Source organism: Lates calcarifer, linkage group LG9 (assembly GCF_001640805.2).
Source record: "Lates calcarifer isolate ASB-BC8 linkage group LG9, TLL_Latcal_v3, whole genome shotgun sequence".
NCBI classification, from domain to species: Eukaryota; Metazoa; Chordata; class Actinopteri; family Centropomidae; genus Lates; species Lates calcarifer.
Window position 1 is genome coordinate 7,627,225 of NC_066841.1, and position 24,594 is coordinate 7,651,818.

Below are 24,594 nucleotides of genomic sequence, written 5' to 3' on the forward strand. Positions count from 1 at the left end.
TTACCTGTCCTTTCACTTTATTCATGTTGCAACTCTCAAACAGTAAAGGTTATATCACACACAGAGACGCTGAGATAGTGTGTCTGTCATAGATATGACAACATTAAAATGCTTTTGCGACAGAGACAATATGGAAGATCAGCAGAAGGCCTATTCTTTGGAAATGTATAGGTGCTATGGTTCTGGTCTCTCCATGCCTGCAGCGTCATACTGTATACAATAACAACAATAACTTAATTTACAATATTTACAGGTAATACAGAATTAGTAAAGTGAAAAACGCAAAATGAAAACATTCAGGTATGTTCTTTGCAAACATACAAAAAGAGTAATCCAAATCAATGATAGGTCTACTTTGGGAGTGCACATAGCAAGGACTACATCTTCATGATGGTTACTTTTCATTTTATTGTCATGTGATACTTTGAATGGTAGCCGGAGAGCTGGTAGGGAGTTAGTATCTTGCTCAAGGACACTTCAGCAGAGTGGATAGTGCTTGTCATAGGGCACTGCCTCTGAACGTCCTACACCGAGCTGCTGTTCTCTACCACTGTATTCTTTCATTGTTTCAACTGCTGCACAAAACCTTTATGGTGTTTTTGACTCCTACCCAAGATAATCATCATTAAGATGGCTAATAGCAATGACTGTAAGGAACAATAAAAAGTGACACATGCATCAGTTTTGTAAAAGGTAAGAGGTCATCACTCTCTGCTACCTGTATCATGTTTTGAGACTACTGACTGAACAGAACAGCATGTGTAGAGACATCTGTGGATGAGCTGATATCAGGAATGTACACTCAAACAAACATTATATACATACACATAATGTTCTCGGTAGAGTAATGTCAAAGAAAACTTCGGACAAAGTTCACTGACAAAAGACAAAAGGCCACAAAGCAAATACACATCATGTATATTCAAATAAATCTTCACTAGAAAAAAACTCTCCATTCTGTTCTGCTGACAGAGCTACCATACTGGCTTCATGATCTCAGCAATAACTATCTTCAGCCATGACCACATCAACGCCATATTACTCTAAAATATGCGTTTGTTCACCATCTAAATTAACTTAAAAATTGACAAAGGAAAATACACCTCAGGGAAAAGAGTAGTCCTGGGCCTAGTAGTAGGTTACACAAATGGAACCCTTGATTTTCAGTGGATTTTGTTTCATGTGTACACATCCACGCAGTCAGGTGGATTCTAAATCACATCATTCCCATCTTGTTACAAAGCAATGTCATTGGTTCTGTACTGAACAAATCCCACTTTCCATTAACACCTCAAACAACACCACTTTACACATGCATGCATGCATGCACATAAACTTCTTAAGTGGAAGTTGACCCATTACATTGACCCACAATTTAGGGGAGTTAAGGGATCCTGTTGGGATATATGGCTAAGGTCATTATTATCTATGCAGAAATATTTCAGGTAAAATACACATTTTCAACTAGCACTCCAAATCAACACATCACTTTTCAAAATCAAACACAATTGCCACCCACTGACTACTCTGAAATAAAACACAACACAATCAATGCAAATCTTTTTTTTCAGTGTAAAGCATTTTTTCTTTTCCTTTTTTTCCATAAAGAAATCTTTCTAAGGTTTCATAGCTTATACCATCTCTTTGTCAGCATTTGCACATCTAACATACATACCTTTTGACAGTAACTATAACACTAAATTAAAATAGCACTAAAAGTATTGAATTAGAAATCTCTAAATAAGCCAAATCTGTCTAGGTATCTACAAAAACTGAACATGTTTAGCATGTTCCACTCAAGATCGTTCTATACAGTACTTCAACAGTGCAAAAACATTCAGACGTTAGACCCTGGGATCAGTCTACATGTTAGTCATCTAACATTGGCTAATATTTACGATGTCTCTCTCCTGTCAGCCCTACATTCAAATTTGATTATACTTGCTAAACTCCACCATTATTGATAGGTAAAACATATAAAGACAGAATATGGAATCTTGTGATGAGATAACCAGCAACAGCAGCACCTAAGCTTCTGTATACCTGAAAAATACATCACAAGTTATTGCAGCATCTTTAACATGATTGTGATCAGGGATGCTGACAGACCAGTTTCAGTCCCCCATGAATTAAAAGCTATATATTCCATGTAGCAGTGGGGTAGTGAGTGTTTTCTGGACCCATACCTGTTGATTTAACACCTGCCACCGTTTAAAAAAAATTAAATCCCTACTACGTCATTGTTTCACTGAGGGGACTTGGTCTTTGCAAGTATAGAATCAGTAAAGTGTCAACCACAGGGATTTTTTTCCAAACCAGCATAGTTACCCGCAGTGAATCAAAAATAAAACGTAACACAAGAACAAAAACTACATTTTTAAAGTCATTTTGGCAACAGTTGTGTAATAGTGCCTATATGCGCTTCTGGCTGCCAGCTGTAACAATACTTCCCTTCAGCAAGCAAGTAACAATTAGATTTTAAAAAACAGATAAAATAAACCCAGCAAAGCAAATAAAGGGAATAAGACAAACATACATTTGATGAGAATGATACTTGGCCATTCCTGGTCTTCATCAGTAAATGTCCTTATGTAGGTGTACAGCAGATACTGTACTTCCCTTCCAGCTACTGATCGTGGTAAAAGATTTTGTCTATAGATTTGCCTACAGCAAACTTGTAGCATGTATATTTGTCCATCTTACAATGCAATGTGTTTATATTTAGATAAGCACTGCATGTGGGTGCATGACTACTTGGCAATAATTGCTCCTGCATGTGTTACGCCTAGTGAGGGGAATCTTCTTCTTAGCAAAAAATACCATTCTCCGTGCCAGGAGCAAAGTCCTCTCACACAGACAAGGGTGCAGACATTCTTTCACAGCACAAGTGCTTCATGTCCAACACTGGTCCAAGTTCAGCATTGGGGATGTCACTGCCTCTGAGCAAAACTCGACGTGAACGGCGAGGCGTTCAGAGAGCACAGACTCTGGAGGTTCAGTGAAAAGTGAGATCTTGTGGTTTTCTAGTGAAAACTGGAAAAGTTCTAACTGACAACCATGTATTGTGGGTGGAGATTTGGTTCCTTGGTAATGTGCAGGGTGCAAAAATGACTGACATCATATCCACACTCCAAGAAGCAGCGTGGGACTCTCAAACACAGAGTCCTGACTGCAAAGCTGTGAGGCGGCGTTCAATGCACTCCTTACCTGCAGACGCAAAGGGAAAGTGAAACAAAACAGAAAAGAAGTTAGTAGGTGGTTCAGCATAACAAGTCGTCTCCATGAAGAGGTTCAGGTTAGCTGAGTTTTGTCTATGTATATTTGCCCTGTAATAAATTGCCTACCTGTCCAGGCTGAAATATTCAATTTAATATCACTGTATTGATGGAACATTTTGAATTAAGTAATACTATAATTGTTTTTAAAATCTATTCATTAAAAAATATTTTTAGCTGCAGGAATATTGCATGGTGGGTACTGATGCTGAATGGAGACATCCCCACTTTGTGTGAGATGAGCTCACAGACTCACTTACATTTGCTAACACTGAGGATGTCATCCTGTTCAGTGAGCAGCAGAGACAAGCCCTCCATCAGTAGCAGAGCTTTATGGTAGCGCAGGACTGATGCTTCCCCCTGGTGGAACATCTCATCCAGTGCAGCAGCCTGAACCTGAGGTGACAACACAAGGCTCAAGTTAATAATTGTTTGAGTTTAAAAAGGGAAATGAAGAGCAATAGGGGGGATATTTTCACCATTCGCGCACTTCAGTTGATAACAAATGCTGGGGCTAATTATTAAACTGGATGCCCATAGATACAGCATCTAGATAATTCCAACTGTATAACTTTTCCTCAGGCTTACCATCTGAACAGTGTGGCTAAAGAGTAGCCGCTCTGCTGTGATGGAGGTGATTTGGTCCATTAAACGGTGCTTCCTGGAAAAAAAGCACTCCAGACGTGTGCTGAGTGAGCGACAGGATGCCACACTGGATTTGTACAGCTCATTCAGCCTCCTTACCACTGTATACGGACAGAAAATGTAATTTAACCAAGGCACTCAGTGTGCACTCTGTTTTAATCAAAATTTGTTTTTAATGTTCAGACACTTTAACAAGGCCCTGTCTCTTACAAGATCAAATGGGTCATACCTTGTTTGACTGTAGCAGATGGGTAGAGTTTGCCCTGTTTAACTCGCTCCATAGCTGTGTTTAAGGCAGTGGACAAGAGCTCTGCAGTCTTAAGGTAGAGGACCAGCTGTTCTGCATGACTGGGGACACAATTACACACACACACATTACTCAATTATGAACTGACAAATGTAAAAACAAACAATACAATGTTGAAGTTCAATCATGACAATTGGTGAAATATCTGCATGATATATTTGTATAGTAGATGTATAGTTAACGCACAAGCATGCATCAAAACACAGGCTAGCAACTATTATATTTTGGAATGTAGAGTGCAGACACAATCTTTGACCAACTGTCCTGAGGACCAGATTTGAGACCACTGATCTAACAGGAGTCTCAGCATAATCTTTCTCTGCATTCAAACTCTACACAGTACAGAGAAGCCTCCGTTGATTGCATTTCAGTCAGCATGTTTGTTTGTTATGGTGCAAAATTGCATTAAAACTCACCTTGAAGCAAAATAAAGTCTGAGATATTTCAGTCAATAGTCCTGAGTTTGCTTTACAAATCTGCTTACTGTCTGCAGAATATCTCACTTGATCTTTTTGCCAATTCACTAAATTAATTTACAAAACAGTTTTGTCCCTAAGGCGGTTTTACACAGTGCAAAGCCAGGAGATCCACCTTGAAATAATTTTCTATCTGAAGGGGATAAATGGTATCACTGTCATCAACAAAGACTCACAGCAGCACTTGATAAGGCCTTACCTCCACTCTCGGCTCAGTGAGCTTATCTGATCTGCTACCACGCTCTGCTGCTGAAGGAGGGAGGGATGAGAAACTTCCCCCTGCTCCCTTGCCGCCGCAGCGCCACGGGCTCCAGCCACCTCCATCAGACAACGGGCAAAATCCAACGTGAAACGCAGGCTTTGCACTGTGTCTGTATGCTCCTGCTGCACTCCGACAGAGGCACGAAGAAAGACAGGCCGAGAGGGAAAGGAGAGGGAGACAGTGACATGGTAGTATTTGAACATTAGAATGTGATTTTGCACTAGAATGTGATTTCGCATTCAGTCTGCATTGGTGGGAAGATCACAAGCTTTAACAGGAGACAGGTCATTCAGTGCATTTTATTATTCTGCTCTTGGATTCCTCCTCAGGCTATTTTGCCCCAATGACTTGGACTAAGGACACTTCAACTACACCATATTCTCTTTTTCTAGTTTTCTCCACACTCGGTGGAGGAATGCAAATGATCATTTTAAGATACTGAAACTGAACCCCTGACTGAACACAACAAAAGAAGTCATTGATGCACACCTACATAGAATATATAGAGTCAAGCTGATGACCCTGTTTGTCACCACTCTCTGGAGCTGTGTGGGAAACCTGCTTCTCACCTCCATCAGCGTCTCCTCAGGCAGCTCAGGAGCCTCGAAGGTTACATGACCTCCCATGTTGGCTGTGATAGGATCAGTGAAACTGTAACGAGGACTAGAAGGAGCCTCAAAGCCGTCCAGATAGGTGCCTGTCTGGGGGTACCGGCTGGTGAAGGAGCCCGCGGGGCTGACTGAAGTGAATGAGCCTGCAGGAGTTACAAACAAAGAGAAGGCAAGATGCAGTATGAGACTTAAAATATTAGTTCACTAAATGCCACACATTTTCAATTGCTGTACAATAAACAGCAAAATCAACATGAGCAACTACAGATAAATGGTTTGTACAAAGAGTGAGTGGACTTCAGCTATGCTGCTTGCTGTTTCTGGCATTCATGCTTCTAAGCGGAGATGCATTCCAGTAAATGATCAAGCAGTGCCATGAATTTTTATTTTCATAAATACTCTAAGTGGCAATTGCCAATTGGAAAATTGTGTGTTAGGAAAAGCAGGTATTTGGGTTATTACTCCCTAAATGTAACTAAATCTCTCCACAGTTTGGCTTAATTCAAAATCAACCTTTTGTGCTTTCCCCCATTACATTTAATTAAGTTTCCAAATCATGGAAAATGAAAAAAGCAGCTTCCCAGTGCTTTATGTTGTATGAAGTGCAAAGCATTACACTAATGCTGCTGTGTAAGTGGAATTTGAATCCCACTTGCTGCAGAGGAGATACAGAGATAAACAACTTGTATTTAGCTGTGTGTGTGTGTGTAAGCTGTACATGTGCTACCTGAGTATTTCCTCTGTCTGGAGGTCTGAGGTGGAGTGCTGCCACTGGGAGGAGAGCCCACAGTGAAAACCACCTGTGCTGGGCTGGATCCAGGTGTAAGCCCTACCCCACCACTAGGGGGCACTACAGAACAGAGAAGAGTCATGATTAAAAGGTGGTGGAGCCTATCTAATTCTGGAGAGGACTGTCAGGCAAACAGAAGAACCTAACTGCATATTAACTTTTGTGAATCTTGACCGACAGACATGCCAACCTGTTATTTCTATGGCTTTTTCAGAGGTCAGGTTCTCTGTGCTGCCTCGTTCACCCACAGGTCCTCCTGGTCCAAAAGCAGCCATCAGCAGCATGTCAGACAGACGACCGGCACTCTGAGACCTGCACCAAAGAGACAAGGGAACAGAGACACAGAGCAGAGAACATGGAAGGAAAGAAAGTGATATGAATTTCACAAACATCCAGTTTAAACCATATTTTTACTGGCTGCCTGTTTTATTTACTTTTTTCTGCTAGCTATATTCAACAGCCCTTCTATCCTCTCCTTTAGGTCCCTAATCCCCGTCTTCAACTTTTCTCTCCATATTTAAAAAGAATAAGTGAAAGGGGCAATTCAATGCTACAGATCTCCAGCTTCCACACAGTAACATCATTTGTTTTTGGTAAAAGGATTCATATATAACAAAACAAATGCTTTATAAAAAAAATGTACAATCACACAAATTTAAAATTGGTTTAAGAAGGAAGATGAAACATTTCCAGCTTCAAAATAGTTTGTTCGTCATTGCACACGTCCTCCTGTGTACTCTGTCTAAACAATTCTTGCTGGATATACAGCATCAGCAGGGTAAACATGATAATTAAAAAACATAGCAAAAACAATATTCTAACCTTCCAAAGCCCTTAGTATCATCATTCAGTCTGTGGATGCACTGCACAGGTTGGGTGACCTGTGTAGCTGCTTGCTGTCCTGGCTCTCTGGGCTCTGTTTGGGCAGTCCTGCTGCAAGGAGAGCCAATGACCAAACCCTGCTGTGTAAGAAAGGTCACAAGGTTCGGGGAGCTGGGAGGCTTAGGGAATTCAAAAGGAGGGATGGTCTAAGGAGAAAGTGAAGAGAAAGAGTAGAGAGGTAGCAGAGGTTAGTTCAGACTGCTTGGTAGTCTTTTCTTGTTCTGTGTATCTCAAGTGAATTAAACAGACACACATTCCTCTCTCTTTCACACAGCTGACTAACCCTGGAGGGGGAGCCTAGGATTGTGGGAAGGGGGCTGCGCTGCATCAGCTCACTCAGTCTGGGGGAAGAGTGTAGGGGGCGGACAGTCATCAGGCCTGACGAGGGGGCAACCACTGGGTCTGAGTGCTGCTTCCTGATTTTCTGCCTGCCGCCACCACTGACACACTCCAACAGACAGGGGGCACTGTGGAGCCGTGTACCCAATCCTGTCGTCTGTTGGTGTTGCTGAGCGGTCGGCCGGGGTTCTACGTGCTGTGGAGCTGCAAAGGAAAGAGGAACAGAAGGGGGTCAGAATATTTTGGCTTTTAGATAGCAGGTGGCATCGCAAAATTAAATGTCAGACAGGACAAGAAATCTACAAATCTTCTAAAAGATAGCAGAGATAGACAAGTCCTGTCTAACTCCCCCACTGCCCTGCTGGCATGCGTTTCCAGACAGCTAAGAAACTATGCCAGTATGAGGCACAGAGGAGACAAGAGCAACTGGTGGTGAGAAGCAGAGTGTTTGTGTATGTGGGTGGCTGGTTCATTTTTGCAACCAGTAACTTTCAAAACTACTGACGAGCTAACTCTTAATCACAAGCTCCCAAAGCCTAAAATGAAACAACCAATCTGCTAGTCAGGACAACCCAAGTCAACCTAAGATAAATCTAAAGTAAATAAATAAAATACTAAATAATTGAATCTCTTTAAGCCTCTAAAAATCTTTCAAATGGAACATCTGAGACAGAAAAATGCCTCCCTGGCTGAATTGCACACAATTCATCTCTGTAACCTATGATGAGGGGTCACAAGCCACCTTTCCCACAGCTCCACTACAATAAAGCCAACAACCAGTTAGCTCCTAACTGATTATTAATCATGTTAAACTGTTCAAATTTATAGTCAATATGTGAATGAAGTGTGATCTGTATCTGTGGAAGTGGTTTGCAAAGTGAGGACTAGCCTCTGAGTTACCTTGAGGTGAGAGCTGGAAAGTTCTGCCACCTCCCAGGGACAGCCTGCGGGTGTTGGTAACTGCTGCCTGCCCGTAGGGTGGCGATGGCCCGGTCCGAGCGAAGCCCAATGAGCTTCCACTGCTGCAACGACGCACCGGTGTCGAAAGCCTAATAATGTCAAGTTCATGAGTCACTGCAGTCAATTTAAGAAATGCCAACATGTGCATGTGACTTGTGTATGTGTCTTTGTGGATACAGACCGTGGCGAGCCATCCTGTTTGGTAGAATGGAGGTTCTGCTCCATGCGCTGGTAGTTCTGGACCTGAGTGGGGACTGGGATAGGCAATGACTGACCATGGTTTCCATAGTTACCACCATAGTTACTTCCAGAGAACTCAGTGGGCCTGCCAACAACAGTGAGAAGAACAGAGTGTGCCAGGGGAAACAGTTAGACATAAGAGGAGAGAGTTAGTGTGTGTATGTGTATGTGGACACAGTCAAGTTTACCACTTCCAGCACAGAGGGTAAGTCAAATATTTATATGAGATATTCAGTGTTACTGACAGTACTGCCAAACTTGTACAGTGTTTGTAGTGTCCAAACATCGCAATTGCATTGTCATGATCTGATGTTATTAAAGACAATGACACGTTTATGCAGATTAAACACTGAGATCTATTGGGGCTATTCTCATCATACAATTCCATTCAAAGAACTAAAAATGTAAATTACTGCTTTAGATATGTACATGTATTGTGCCTTAGGTTACACCACTTTAGTCCATGTTTTAACATGAATTGATGAATTTATGAGATATCAGCTAGTTTAATCCATTACATTCTACAATTAACCTCTGAACTACATAGCACCACATGCATAACCACTGCAAAACATTCAACTTTGTGCTGTTACCTGACAGGACTTGGAGAGCCACTGTAGGAAGGTGAGTGCGGAGGTGTTTTGGCTTGGCTACACAGACCAGCAGAAGCCAGAAGAGAGCTGATTAAAGTCGAGGAAGGAAACAGGAGACATGTCATTATTTTTTAAAGGAATACAGTTTATGTTCTCACTTTTAATGTAAATAAAATTACTGATGGTCAATTATTGTTATTTATCTGCTGTACTATGTAACACTGTCACAAAAATACATCAACATAGTGTAATACAGGTGATGGTCAATCCTTCTTACCCACTATTCATCAGGCTGTCCTGCAGCACTTTACTCTCACATGTAAGCTCACCTGCTGGAAAACCAGAAAAATTAAAAACAACAGCAAAATTCAGGAAGAGTGAAAGGGAGATCTCTTGTAATTGTACATTCTATTAAATGAACGAGAAACATAAAGAACAAAGTCTGGGAAGACAGTCATTATATAGAGCTGGAGCTAAAGCTAGGACTATGCACAGCTGCATTTGACATTTACTGAAGGTACGGATCCAATGGGAAAAAAAAAAAGTTTTCTTACTGTTGAAGTGAGCAGGCACCATGACAAAGTCATCTGTGTCACAGGAGGAGGAGTTCTTGCTGCTGCCGCCCCCTCCAGACGAGTCCTTGAGGAGAAAACCGGTGGCCTCTTGGGTAGGAGAGGCCAGAGCTTTGGCACGCAAATGCTGAACCTCAGCAAGAGATTGCTGCAGGGACACAGAGATGGAGAGTAGCAGATAAACAAAGAAAGGAAGCACAAAAGAAAGAATAAATGAGGAAACACTGAGGGAAGGCCAAACAGGTATTGACTTGGCTGCCCTCTTTGTCTGCACATAAAAACACAATCTCATTACTGAGGTACCCACAGATAAACAAAGTGAAAACAAGGAAAAAACACAGAAATAATAAACAAACCGGTGGTGAGGCGAGATGAGAGGTGGAAGAGCTGCTACAAGAGCTGGCTGATGCAGAGCTTGGAAAGCAGGTCATGGTCACAGTAGGAGTTACTGGAACAAAAAAGTCACATAACACATTTATTAGAAAACTCAAGGACACACACAGTGCATTTTGGAGAGAAAAACAAAGTTTCCAAAAAAGTCAACAGGGCACCTATCATGCCATAAATGTGTGTTGTTTTGCTAACAAAAATACACTAGCTTCTAATCAGGTTCATAACTGTATGGCTGTTTTCACAACTACAGTACATCCAGTTCTATAATGAAACAAGTGTATCATTTGGATGAAAAATTCAATCTTGCATTATTTTGAGGGTTACATTTTTATTTTGGTATGTGATATGTTTATTTTCTTATGTATTATATTCATGTGGTGAATTAGTGTGCAAGATATTAAAGCTTCACAAAAGAAGTGCTTCTTTCTTACTCTTTTTCACGGATGAGCTAGCCTCCAGGAAAGGATGACAAAAAAACTCATCTGCCAACAAGACACGAAAAGATATATGAGCAGAAGGAAATGGAAAAGAGTTTAATTTCCTACAAACAAAATGTATTAATTTAACACTTCTTTATTAAAATGGAAACACCACATTCACAGGAATATTTGTCACATTTGTTGCCTGGGTAATGTAACTAGATAACTATCTACAAAATACTACATCAGGCCATTTATGGCAGAAAGTCCTATTAAGTTATCAGTGTAATCTGCATCAATACTATATAGTCACCTGTCTCATTCATTTTACTGTGACAACAACTTCATGTAAAGTTCACTAACCAAAGTCCATGCGGTCCTTGTGGTTGCGCTGCAGCAGACCCAGCAGCAGGTGCCTCAGATGGCTTGAAGTCTCTCTGGGGATGCTGCAAAAATATAATAAATAAATAAATTTTGCTGTGCAGAAAAAAACCATCTTGATGGAATCTCTAAAGGTCACATAATACAACAGACACCTGTTACCACGGATAAAGCAACACCTTCAGCTGCACTTGATTTTCTCTCTGTGTTTTTACCACAACCATTTCCATGGTTATCTATTTGTTTTCCCTACAGAAAAGTAAATTAATGATATTTTCAAATATACGTTATACATTCTCACTCTGTTTCTGCACTTTAATTAATCCAAAACAGCTGCTATCAGTCATTCACTGTGTGCAATTCCATTTTCAAATGTGTAATATCTGTATTTAGTTCATTTTCTGTCTCTGTGTATAAAGTCCTGTGCATATTGCTCTTCTGTTAATATTTTTTATTACATTGTCATGTTTATACTGTTGTGTTATATGTTATGTATGTTATATATTTTTTATCGCCTTATCTTGTTTTTATCTTGCCTTTACTTGTATTTGTCTTTTTCTATCTTTTCAATCACTTATGCTGCTGCAACAATGTAAATTGTTCCATTGTGGGACTAATAAAGGATTATTTTATTTTATCTTATCTTATCTTATATCTAACTATTAGCGCAGCTGTCAACATTGCTGAAAACAGGACTCTCAGGCAGGATTTCACTGCACAGCTGTGATTAACTGAAACGTAAAGCTTTTATAGACATTGTGCTGTAAAAGAGTGGGTTGTTGGTGATTTGTTGGGGGCTTGTCATCTCGGACTATGTTGTAAACTAACTGCTGTTCAGCTGTTAAAACAGTCCAGCTGGCATTGTCATGATTGGTAACATCTCTCTACAAGGGAAATTTACAAAATGTACTTTTGGTGACTAATCTAAATATAAAATTTTCTTAGCACTGTAGCGACACAAAGACATTCTCAAAGATATTGGGGTCTTTCTAGAAGAGTTTTGGCCAGAACATCACTTTTCATTTATGATTCTACTCTGAAGATGCATCACAGCAAAGGTACTCATTTCTGAAATTAGGAATGACACTGTTTTTGACTTTTACCATAACATTTGTTGATTACATACAAAACAAATGTGCTGTCATCTTAAGGTAACTCCTTACTTGGGGCTGAGATTCTTGTTTTTTTCATAGAACAGCCGGAGGTCCTGGGGACTGCTAGCCTGAAGATGACACAAGGTAAGAGAGATAGTTGAAAACATGTATGCAATGTACCCGTGTGTATGAACACACATACATGCATACATTTCATGGCACAGTATGTTGCTGTCACACAGATGCCAGAGAACATGTTTGAAAATGCCTGTCAGTGGATGCAAAGAATAGAGCTACTGTGGTAGTTTCAGAAATGCTGCTGGGCCAGTTTAGATAAGATATGTGTTTCATCTTTCATCTCTTTCAGTATTACTTAAGTCAGCTGGGACAAACCGTCAGATTCTTGTTCATCTCTCACATGACCTGGAGAGATGAGACAGCCTGTCTAATTACTTTAAACAAACAGACTGAGCTGCGGTTTCTTGACAAGGATGAAAACATGTTAAAGGAACATTCAGGAAGGTTTTGAGTAAATACACTTCATTTTGTTATCATTTTAAATTCCCAAACACATGACTTACACACAGGTTAATGTATAACTGACTTCATAAAAGCCAATGACAACATCAGGTCCAACATAACACTTTGAAGTGATACTGGTCCATCTGTATTTGACTGTGTAGATATATTGTATGTGTGAGGCAGGTCATATTGCAAAATCCTGCATAATCTGCCCAGAAAGAGAAAAAAATCAGCATACAACAGATGAAAGTAGTTACCTGAAAAGGAGCCTTTCCAGTCAGGCACTGAAACACTATGGTTCCTATACTCCACAAGTCAGCCTTGGCATCATAGTTTTGGGACATAATGACCTCAGGAGCCTGGTGAGGAAAAGAAACAGAAGATGGTTGTTTTCAGTGTGGCACTTCTTTGAAACTCTGTGATGAACATTTAAAGGGATGACTGGGTTCTGCTGTAGGAGTTAGCTATATCGCTGTATTGTATTGTTTTAGAGGCTGGGTTCAATTACCAATTTAGAATTAAAAGAATTAGAGCTCTGCTTTTTCACATAATGAAGAAGCTGTTAAACCATCATCAAGTACAAAATACCCTTATTTTTAAACTGAAAACGAAAAATGTCCTCTGTCCCTGGACTCTGTTTGCCTTTGGTATGAGTTTATTAAACATCTGAAACATGAGTATGCTGGAAATATATATTTAGAAAAACCCCTATAAAATCTGCTTACCATGTACATAGGGGAGCCACAGAGCGTTGCCGCCATCATGTTGTTCTGAAGATACCTGGCAAAGCCAAAGTCCGCTGTAAAGAGAGGAAGTGAAGGAGGAACAGAAGGAAATAAAGGGGATGAAAGGAATAAGAAAAGGCAAGAGAGGATGAGTTAACATTTGTTGCAAGAAGTGGATGCAGCTATATTTTCATACAGACAATGTGCAGATCCTGTAGACAGTCACAATCTGATTAAATAAGAGAAAAACAGAAAAGAAGAAAAACTGCAGATGACTGCAAAAAATGAATAAAAATGTCCACTGAAGTTCACTGAAAAAGTCTTTTTTGTCTGCTACAGGTTCCGAGCTGAATCGTCTATTTTTAAAACCAATAAAAACCATACATCATAATATTCTGGCACTAATGTCTGAGAAGGAGATCTTCACTGGTATGATGACAATGTAACACTATCACACTGCAGCTCGCCCCCTTGGGTGTTATGGCTTAAGTAAAATACGTACTTCTAGGAAAGCCTCTTCTAGAGCAGAGTACATCAGTAATGAAAATAATCAGAATCGTTGCTGTGTAGCTCACTTTTTAGTGGGAAGAATAAGCACAGTCGCAAAACGTATTGGTCATAATTAGTCATAATATTTGGCTCAATATACAATTATATTAAATTCAAAGACAAACTCTCTAAAGGTTACCTAATGTCCTTAAGCACCAGCACACTGCCTATTAAACAAGTCAACATTATTGGTGTGCATGCCTTTGTGTGTCCGTATCTGCATCTGTTTAGGGACAATGTGTGTACTGTATGTGTGTGAACAGTCTGTTTGTGTGCGTGACTGAACAGGTTTTCCCAGAGTCATGGGGATTATAACATTCTGTCGTGACTGGGACTGACACAAGCCTCAGACTTCACTCCCACTGGGAGACCAATTCTCTCCAGAGGAAAAAGAATTAATAGGCTCAAGGATTAGCAGTTTCCACACAGCTGAACAACACACACTCACTCTTCTTCACTCATGGCACTTTTCATTATGGTGACTACTTCTTGTTACAGTAGCATCATTGTTTTGGGTCAAATCAGTCAAACTAAAAATTGATGAGACACATGCATCATGTATCTGCAAAGAGCTTTTCTCTTTCTTGGTATTTTTTCAGTGGCGTGTTGTATCAGAGGAAGATGACAAACACTGCTGAGGGAGAATGTAAAAATCCTTTATATAATCTAATAAATTTCCTCTAACAAGTTTAGTCTTACAAACTTAATGGGATCAATTACCTTGGGGGAATCATTATTAGGTCCTGTTGCAATAAAAGCATCTGCAAAGAGCTTTACTGTGCTGTAGGGACTTCCATATGAAGCTTCATGAGATTCAATTAGGTTTTGCTCCTGTAGAGAGTTCTACTGCTTTTCCATTATATCCCAAGGCACACCCACATGCTGTGGGTTCATATCTGAAATGCTAAAAATCTTTTTGCTCTTTTATTTCTCGCTGTCTTTATATACTTTTTCGCCCATATTGAGAGTATATACTACAGGTTTAGAGCAAGCAGTGCTACAAAATAATCCAAAATAATCCATTTCAATCTGTTTATTTACTGTATATGTCCATTGTTGGCTAACTTGAGATGATCACTGACATTTGCTTTTTCCATCTGAGTAGTTTTTCTTTTACCGATCCTTTTACAATCCTTTTCACTCTGTAGCACTTTGTGATAATGCCATTTTATAAAAAGGCAACAACCACACATCCACATTCACCATATTTACAATCACATTCACATGCTGTCACCTGTGTGTACATGATCACACCCTCTCTCACCATCAAACCTACCAATCTTGATGCAAGTGTTGTTTGAGTGTGACTTGCGTCCTGGTGGGTAGGAGAGCAGAATGTTCTGGGGTTTAAGATCCCTGTGGATTATGCCTTTGGCCTGTAGAACCCTCATGGCCCCTGCAATCTGCTGCAGGAAAACCCGAATAGTATCCTCACTCAGCGTGCCTTTGGCTGCAGAGAAGAAAGATGTAAATATATATATAACAACTTTGGTATACAGTGTGATTCTCATACCCTACAGTGCATATGAAATTAAGCACTGATATGGGACACAAAGTAGGGTTATAGTAGACATATATGGACTGAATGAAATCTATGCAAATCACACTAGTTTTCCTAACAAATCTTAATCTCAAGTTAGCTCATGTTACACAAAGTATTTTACCTCTGAAGTGTCTGTTAAAATGTCTATGTTCGCGGACATCACCCCACTGTCACCTTCTGCTCCTTGTCTCTTTTTTCCATCCAATCATCTCCCTCATCCCACAGTGGTACAGTGTGGTTCTATGTGAGAGTCCCTCCCATGTTTTGAATTTCTCTCTGACTCCACCTTCCCTCCAACACACTTTTTAGAAGCCAAGCTCTGGCTTGACTTGAGCCAGGAAAAAGTTTAGTTCATTGACCACAGTGGGTAGCGAATCCAAAACCACTTGTGAAACTTTTTTTTTTAACTAGGACAGAAATGACTATTATTGGAATAGGGTCTATTTAAAGTCTGGGTACCTGGCAGCCAAAATTAGCAGCTACAGCTGTAATTTGTCAGCAAACAGCTAGTGACTTATGTCTCATTTCCCACCCTGCACACACTGTCATGCAAAGGCCTACGAAAATTCAGAGGCCTGCAATTTATAAGGCAAACATTGCAGATTATATGATTCTCCCAGTTGAGTTAGAACATTAGAACATTTGCAAGAGGTAGTGTCCTCTATGCATGTGATGTAGGTCTCACATACTGTGTATGATGAATAGAGACAGAACAATACTTCAGGGAAGTTTCTCTGTGGTTTTATTACATGGTAAGTCAAAGTCTATTTTAAGCCTTAGGTACTCTAAAGTTCCTAAAGCTGTTACAGAAGCACCATATCTGTTTCTGTCTTCATAGCTCTAGATAAAAGACTGTTTCCTACGGTCATACAGGAAGGCTTAAAACAACAGAGTTGTGACCTGAATGGCTGCCTTGGGGTGTATACTTTTTAAATCTCTGTGGCACTGAAAGAGAACTGAAAAATAATTCTTCCTCTTCCACCGCTTGATGTCTTAACTACCTGTTGCCTTGCAAAGATCATTATTCTTGGACGCCAAGAAGATTTGATTAATTATTGAGAGTTGGTTTTATGACTTGGAGGACTTAACTGGCTGAGTCTAGCATTTTCAGTCACTAATTAGAGGTATCGTATTGTTGAACAGTGTGAGTTCATTGTAAATTGCTCTTAATTTGCCTTTTAAAGAACAAGAACCTCAATGTAAAGACGTAAGAAACTCTGTTACATTTCTAACTTTGAAAGCCAATTGCAAAGTGCACATAGCAGGGACTGAGACTCACTCTCCTCTGGTCTAAAAATCATAAAAAGCAGTACCACCATGCCAAATTTGTAGACTAAATGTTTTCCTTCCTAAAAAAAACAACAAAGCAGCACTCATATAGGCATCCAGGTACTGTTTTTATAGAGCAAGGACTCTCGCCTCCTTGTCATTAAGCAACAAAGTTGACATTTCATCATCAATTCAATTGATTTTTCTACTGAGAGGCACCTGGAGCTTTTAGTAGATGAATTGTTGCACTTACAGTGTAAGTAGTCAGCAAGGTCACCCCCATTGCAGTACTGGGATCAGGAAGAGAGAGGGGAAAGGATGGAGGGAAAGAGAGAGCAAAGAGAAACAGAGTAAGAGGGAGATGAAGAAGAATAACATTAGGAAAACACAGGTAACAACAAGGGCTGATGTGTAACCATAGTGATTAAGTGTTTGACATCACCCCATCTCTGAAGGGACTAGAAAGCAACAGAGATCAGAGGGGTGATTTGCTGAAGAGTGATATGTTTACAGATTTCCTTGCTCTCATTCCCAGCATTAATATGAATGAACCCAGGAAAGGACGGGCTGAAAAGCTGCCTTACAAGTCATTTCCTTTACTAAGACACAGAGATACCCACAGAACAATGATGATAATAAGTCAGATGAAGCAGAGAAATGCATCTGCTGTTCCTTTCAAGCTTTATTTACGTCCAGCAGCTATCACTTGTATCCATTTTGGAATATTATATGACCTTCAGAGTACCATGAAACACTCTACCAAACAACTTGAACACTGTGTCCGCATTACTATGGAAATTATATAGACTGTGAATATTATATGTATTGAGGTAAATCTCCCTCAGACACAATATTTACCCAGTAAATGTCAGTTTCACTGAAGTTGTGTGATGTTTAATTGCTGTTTATTTTAACTTATTACTTTCTGTGAACCCTAGAAAAACTACCACCTACTGAAAGCCACAGAGGATGCGAATGAAATATGAATATTTTTTCTGCTAGCAGACACATTCCAATCAGTCTATCATTTTCCTACAGTTCTTAGTTTTCATTGTGAAAGTTAACACTGTATTTTGAGATCTGATGGCTTTGGCCATTGCTGTATGTTGCCTAGCTAGATGCGGCTGCTTGACAACATCAGTAGTTAGAAGATTCACAAATATAATTTTCCCTCTGGCTCATCATCAGGGAAACAGTATCAAACCACAACAAAAGAATAAATAATAGCAGTGGGATTTGGATGCTGACTGATGGCCATTTACACATACCCCCCTCCCCTCCTTGATGCCTGAGGACACAGCTAATTATAGCCCAGGTCCTGTCAGGGTTGCCTGCAAAAGATGAGACAATACAGCGCTGAGCAAACAAAGCCAAACATCACAGCAAGCTTACCTCCATTACCAGGTACACTGAGCTGGCAGTTTCCTAAAGAGAGAGGAGATAAGAGGGGGCGTAAACAAACACATGTCAGTGACAGACAAAGGAAGGAACAGGTGGTACTTGTGCTCACTGATCATGTCCAAGCAAACTAAGCTGGTGATTTGGATTGGAGGAATATACAACAGCCTAAAGGGTTGCATAAAAATCAAGGATTCAGGATCAGAGATCATTCTTTCCTATGGAGCTTGCATATGCTTGCATTCCAAGCAAATCTAAAAGTAAAAGCATGCCTGCCATTAGCGAGAAATGTGAAAACAATTCAGTGTTCTACATTAATACTGAGCCAAAAACTATTAGGGAATCAGAACAGTTGGCTCAGCTGTCAGCAGAATTATCAAAACAAAGGGTAAATCAGTGAGAGAGCAAGTGAGAAGTACTCAACTGTCTAAAATGTTAACTCATAAGCTCCCATAACAACACCAACAAACAATAAAAGTCTGTTCATTTGCAGAGCTAAACAATTTGGATAATTCTGATATTTCACATTGTGGGGATAAGGAACTCTTTCAAAAGCTTTCTTTTACTATCCTGTCTCTTAGATGACATGCCTGAGGCACAAGTTTTGGAAAAACAACTAAGTACGGCCTTCTTAAAAAAAAAAACCCTTCTTATCACATGGCGACAGATGACTGTGGTCTCTCACTCTGACCTCATCTCAGTATCTCACTGAAGCCAAGCAGAGCCCAGACTGTTGCTATAGTTCAGCTGAGTCAGGCCTTCTTAAGTTGGTTGTTTTTAGTTTTATTGGAGATGGATAGCAACCAACCAGCCAGGCAGCCAGTTATTTAGTTTCAGCCAGAGAGCCAGCCATCTGGTTTCCACAGGCTGTCTCTGTGTTGCATTTATCCAAGAGCAGTGCAGCACCACATAGGTTTGGTACTATTCTGACAGTTCGCTGTGAAATATCATAACTAACGGATTTATGGCACTACGACTTGAAATAGAATACTAAGTCCAGAGCAGGTGGGGGTTCAAATAAGCACATGCACAAGCAGTTACATTCAGTTAAAGAGTGAACGTGTCACTTTTCTGGTGGAAACTGTTTCCTGGTTCATAAGGTGGAGTGTCCCAGACTGCACAGACACCCTGTGTTTGTGTTAACATTACCACCTTTGCTCAGTCAGCCCTATCCGCTATTTGCTCTTATGGCAGATTCCTGTTGAGAAACAGGAACTTGTTGCATTGCTTAAATCTTGTGGTGCTGTGACAGTCACATAAGTGTTTGCCTGCAGATCTTAGACAATCTGGAACAATAAAATTAGTCAACTCTCAAAGTAATTTTAGGTCACTTTGTACAAGACAGTCAGATAAAATGTGAAAAGCTGAGTGAAGGCATTTCTCTGGTGTCCACTGTTTGGTTTCAGTTTCTTCCTGACCTAATTAGATAGCTGGATGGTAGGATCCCCTGCTCAGAACATCTACACTGTCTGCAGCTGTGTGACAACAAACCTGTAATCTTAGAGCCCAGATCAGACTGTCCTCGATACCCAGAGAGAAGTGCCACTGTGAGTAGGTATAAAGAAAAGGGAGTGGAGTATTTTGGCTTTCTGCATGGGCATATACGTGATAACAGGTTGCAAATACATTTCTTATAGATACTGATGCCACCAATGCAACAAGGTGACTATAATGCAGTGTTACAGCAGTTGAATGTATGCGTCATTGGTTGTGACTTTTCTGTTAGGTTTCTTTGCAAGATGACTAAGCTTTCTGACAATAAAGATAAGGGTAGATGATGAAAGGTCAACTGGAATCAATAAAACAAATCTCTAGGTCTGGTAATGAAAGCTACAATATCTGCTCTCAAAAACACCTCATATTATTTTCAAATATAAGATTTGAAATGGAATCAAAAAAGTTCAACAGCCACAGTGAGATGAGGAATATTTTGGGTAAAAGTCCCTCAGGGGACAATAAACATCTCTGAACTCTGAGGAAACAGTGTACAGTGGGATTGTCTGTCTGCATTCCTGCAACACTTTTTGCAACACATTATAACAATGTTGTAAAGCTTAAACAAAGACATTTGCTCCCAACAAGTTCCTCCAAAAGCAGAACATCCCTTGCCTAATATTTACATGCTGTCATTGCTGTCAAATACTGTCAGATGTAACAATTAGCATTAACATCTGTGCATTAGATGTTTTTGACCAGATGGCACTGTGTCAGTCAGGGACCAAGAAGACAAAAGAAACACCTGGTGAGTTAAGACAGGTATTTTTGTGGGGAGGGTGCTGTTTTAACTATCTGGAAGGGGTGGTCACAGTGAGCTTCAGACTGGTTGCTACAGGCGAGAACATGACTGCTCTGACTGTGGATTTTTATCATGTAATGGATCATTCTGTGTTTGTATCAGTGCCCTGTTTTTAATGCTTTCACTCTAAAGCACTCTGCAACTGTGTTTTGAAGAGTTTATTATACTATTACTAGTATTTATATCTCAGTATTTACACATGCATAGGCTGTACATGAGCGTAACACCTAGTCTGCACCCTAAGAGCAGAATTTGAGCAAAAATACTTGAGGCAAAACATGAACACACTACACTTCCCAGAAAGACTTAATCAGGGACCAACAGGAACAGGCCATGTGACCATAGACAGAATGTAAACACAGGAAATGATGACTGAGTTCAACAGTAGAAGTATTTACTGAAACTTTGCAAGATTTCTGTCATACACGGAGGAGCAGGGGAAAACGTGCTTTAACGGGATGAAACAGAAATGGTTTTTCAGATAAAACAAATGTAGCGAAGCCTCATTTAACGAAAGGGGAAAACAAAACTGTTCAAGCTGCATGAGGCAGAAGTGGGTCATGTGAAACAGACGACCCATCTGCTCTATTTCATGAGTACAAACTGATGGGAAACTAGGACAATAAAAGGTGTGATAATTATGCATGTAAACAGGAGCCTTAACACTCAGCAATCAGCCTGTACCTGACATGATCCAGATGCCATTTGTATTACCTGAAAGTCCAGTAATGCAACAATATTTTCATGTTTCAGCTCCTGCAGAAACCAAAAGGAAAATTATTGCATGCTTTCTATATCCTTCATTCTTTATTTTTGAATTAAATGATTCTATTATTTATTAAACCAGGATATTTAAAGTGTCACACTAAAGGACATATCTTAAGAGATGTCCAGCTTGACTTGTACAGTCATTTGGGCCTCATGCTGTACCTGTACCTAATTTCAGAATATTTACTTTCACAACAACATCTCCTTGTTCAAGGAGATAATCATGATGAGATAATCATTTCTCATATTTCACTCTAACATCTGGAACCTCTCCAGCGTTAGATACTGACATAGTCAACACAATAAAATATATTTTTACCACACTGCCAGCCAAATGAGCTAATAAACACTTTATAACACTTTGAAATGTCAAGGTGACCCATTTGATAGGAGTTATTCTGAGGTTTACCCCTGCTGTTCTGGACACAAATTATTGTTTGTTTGTTTGTTTTTTCCTTGGTTACCATCCTCAGTTGTGTTTTACGTGTTCCTCAACATCAATGTTTCTAAGTATATATAGTAACCAAACAATTGGAAATCTGGGAACTCTTAGAGAAGACTAATTCATCAGAGGTTCTGACTTACCTTGAGTATTTTGATCTCTTTCCCCAACAGTGTCTGGGATTTGGCCAGGTTCTTCTTGTTTATGCATTTTACTGCCACCTCCCAGTCATGTTTCTAAAAAGACACATCACATGCAAAATCATTTTTTTTAGTGGATAAAGCGATGAAATGAGAATCTTCTGTTCTTGTATTCTATCACATTATTTGGGTGTCACAATAAAAATCATATTTGTTCATTCTATATGTTTCTCTCCTCCATGCAGTTGGTTACAAGGATTTCCTAATGGAATTTGGTACTGATTACTTATCACCTACTGAAGCTGTAATCAGTGAGGAGGTCTGGTTACTATGAGGCAGTTTTGCAGAGCAGCCTGTGACTTTTTACTGAAACTGCATATTTATAGCCCAATGCAATATCTGTGTCAGTGCATTTCCTGGCCTTAAAACATATTTAAACGCAATGTAATCTGTATGTACTGAAATGTGTGTTGTTAGATTCCACTGTCCTCTATTAGGGATGATGATATTTATATGTATCCCGATTTACTAATGAAGCAACAAGGATGCTACAGGCCTGCATTTCCCCTTTGGTGTCATACTTTCTTCAGAAGATATGATAAATGATATTACCAATGTGTTATCACATTACTAGGAAGCAGTAATACTCTCATTACAAGCATAGGACATGTTTCAACATGTTTATTAATGGCCTCAGTGTCGAACTTGCTAATGGAAACAATACATGTCTGCTGGCCTATATTTAAATTTGCCACGATTATGGACGTGCACCATCTGCATTACAAGCCTGCTGAAAAGTGAAGAACCTTACAAAGTGACAATCGTGTATTAAGAGAGGATATTGCAAGAATGCAATGAGTATTTCAGCATTTTATCCATTAACTGCTGTTATTTTGAGAAACATCCTGTATGAGCTTTCAGGCCTCTTAAGGCCGTACAATGAAAACAAATACACCAAGTGGCTAATAAAAGGCGACTAACAGTGCGACCGAACCATTTAAACGACATTTAAATTCGTCAATGTTTGCATTTATATTCTACACATTAAATAAATATCAACAGTAGATAGGAACTGTACTGACCTCTCGGTGCCTGCCTTTAAAGACAACAGCAAATGCGCCATGTCCTATCAGGTCCTTCCGACTGAACTCAAATTTCCCCACCGTCTCCATATTGTGCCAAAGTTTGATTTTATACTACTAAGACCTGGACAAATGACCAGGAGGCCTCAGGTCACCCTTCGTGTTAGCAAGTGCTCCTTTCTCCTCTGTGAAGTAGCAGCAGGGGCAGCAGCAGGGATGTTCACCCCCTCTTTCACTTGCCATGAGCTGCCTTCCTGACAACAAACCGTCCTCTTCTCTCATGTTCGCACGCATAAGTTTTGGAGTTTAACTCCTAACAAAGCTGTATGGTCGTTTCCATCCCTGACAGCGCGGTCAACGCGAACTTAGCTAACTTACAAAAAGACGAGAATCGGACGAGCCTTGTTGGTGCAGCTGTCTTTGACGTGCCACCTTAAAAGCAGCTCGCTGCGTTTTGTTTATATACAAGAGGTCCTCACTTCTGTCGTCTGGAGCGTCCGCACGGCGATACAAGCGCTGAATGTGAGCTCAAAAGAAGTTAACAATGGCTGATAACCCACAAAAAATGTGAACATTCCTCGTAATCGCTTGAAATTTGCAGCTGAGTCGCCGAAAGTCTCGGCACCGATGGTCCCGACAAGGCAGACGGCGTCTAGCCTCTGCAACAATGCGCATGCGCAGGGCAATTACAGCTGTAGATTTGACGTCAGCGGACCAGGGTCCTCAGCGGTCCCAAGTCAAAAAAATGAATGTGTGACATTTCTTTTGGCCAGAATAAACTAGTTTAGACTTAAAAGCGAAAGAAAAAGTACCGCAATCAAACATTTAAAACGTGTAACAATAATTCAGGCAACTACACATGCATGTCTGTTTGAATGTGTGCATAAGCTACATGATGAAAGGTAATGAAATATGAGACAAACGTGAGTAGAACGTCACATTATGTGACAAAAGGGGAAAAAATAATGAATAAAATAGTAGGCTACATCTGTCAGTATGATTTTCATGTCTTAGCACTTTTCTGACTGCTTCTTAGGAGTCCTTATAATGAGGTAATGAGAAAACAAAAAGAGGATTTTCAGGGATTTTGCTTCAAGTATGTATATTATAATCAAACTAATGAGAGAATGAGAGGGAATAACACCATATTCCCTTGATTAATGTTTTAATTAGTGACCTCACATTTACTTTTATTAACCTCACCACTAGGTGGAGAGATGGACTATCATAATCATCATTATCATCATCATTATCATCATCACTGTCATCACGATCATGGGCTGTGGAGGGAGGTTTCCAACTCCATGTATTATTTGTTGTGTGTACAACTGTCAATTTGGTTGATTACTTATAATATTAAATTTTTTTATTACAGTTTTTGTCCCTGAGTTGAGTACAGAGGAGGAGAGGGAAAGAAGAAACCTTTCACTGCATCCTAAAACTCACAGATCACAGGAGAGGAAGAGATTCCTGTGTCCAAAGAAAAAGAGAAATAGGAACAAGTAGTAGAAAGCATGCACCCCTGGGGCAAATGGGGGCAGTGAAGAGGAGTGAGGAGAAGGAAGACTGCTGAATGTTTAAATGGAGACAGAAGAGAGACAGAAGATGGGATGATGGGGTA

General features: G+C 40.0%; 1 protein-coding gene across 2 annotated transcripts; it reads right to left on the bottom strand.

Annotated features, from left to right (window-relative positions):
• ulk1b (unc-51 like autophagy activating kinase 1) lies at positions 1 to 23,640 on the bottom strand. 2 transcript variants are annotated; one of them, XM_018670503.2, is made up of 27 exons: positions 22,974 to 23,640; positions 21,895 to 21,987; positions 21,256 to 21,297; positions 18,240 to 18,272; positions 17,101 to 17,137; positions 15,312 to 15,485; positions 13,487 to 13,560; positions 13,019 to 13,120; positions 12,309 to 12,367; positions 11,128 to 11,210; positions 10,777 to 10,827; positions 10,309 to 10,400; positions 9,935 to 10,100; positions 9,658 to 9,709; positions 9,381 to 9,467; positions 8,729 to 8,872; positions 8,488 to 8,636; positions 7,532 to 7,791; positions 7,189 to 7,394; positions 6,557 to 6,678; positions 6,304 to 6,426; positions 5,535 to 5,719; positions 4,903 to 5,087; positions 4,150 to 4,268; positions 3,864 to 4,021; positions 3,536 to 3,671; positions 1 to 3,207 (listed from the first exon to the last, which is right to left on the bottom strand). In XM_018670503.2, exons 1-27 carry the CDS (start codon positions 23,061 to 23,063, stop codon positions 3,152 to 3,154), a joined length of 3,078 nt encoding a protein of 1,025 aa, XP_018526019.1. In that variant the 5' UTR covers positions 23,064 to 23,640; the 3' UTR covers positions 1 to 3,151. The 2 variants fall into 2 exon arrangements, with proteins under 2 accessions (XP_018526019.1, XP_018526018.1); XM_018670502.2 differs by having other exon boundaries at positions 9,658 to 9,712.
• Positions 23,641 to 24,594: the final 954 nt, after the last annotated feature.